Genomic DNA, 313 nt, shown 5'->3' with positions numbered 1-313 from the left:
CGCAGCGACACTGGTGAGTACTGGGTGAAGGTCTTCAAGAACTGTAGTAATCTCACCGTCCACAGACGGAGCCACACGGGCGAGAGGCCGTATAAGTGTGAGCTTTGCAACTACGCCTGCGCCCAGAGTAGCAAGCTCACCCGGCACATGAAAACACACGGGCAGGTGGGAAAGGACGTTTACAAATGCGAGATTTGTAAGATGCCTTTTAGCGTGTACAGTACCCTGGAGAAACACATGAAAAAATGGCACAGTGATCGAGTCTTGAATAACGAGATAAAAACTGAATAGAGGTATATTCGTTACCCACCCA

The 313-nt window shown here is 49.2% G+C and overlaps 1 protein-coding gene across 1 annotated transcript in view; it reads left to right on the top strand.

The window, feature by feature from the left end:
* The window catches only part of LOC104410985 (B-cell lymphoma/leukemia 11A-like), a gene marked incomplete at its 5' end in the record, with an annotated part of 60345 nt that extends 60054 nt beyond the window's left edge, over positions 1-291 (top strand). The window contains 1 exon segment of the mRNA XM_010021301.1: positions 6-291. Within this exon segment, the coding sequence (XP_010019603.1) occupies positions 6-291 (286 nt within the window).
* Between the last annotated feature and the right edge of the window lie 22 nt (positions 292-313).

Source organism: Nestor notabilis, unplaced genomic scaffold (assembly GCF_000696875.1).
Source record: "Nestor notabilis isolate BGI_N333 unplaced genomic scaffold, ASM69687v1 scaffold6469, whole genome shotgun sequence".
NCBI classification, from domain to species: Eukaryota; Metazoa; Chordata; class Aves; order Psittaciformes; family Psittacidae; genus Nestor; species Nestor notabilis.
Note: the sequence above shows the minus strand (reverse complement) of the source record. Positions and strands in the feature narration are given on the sequence as shown.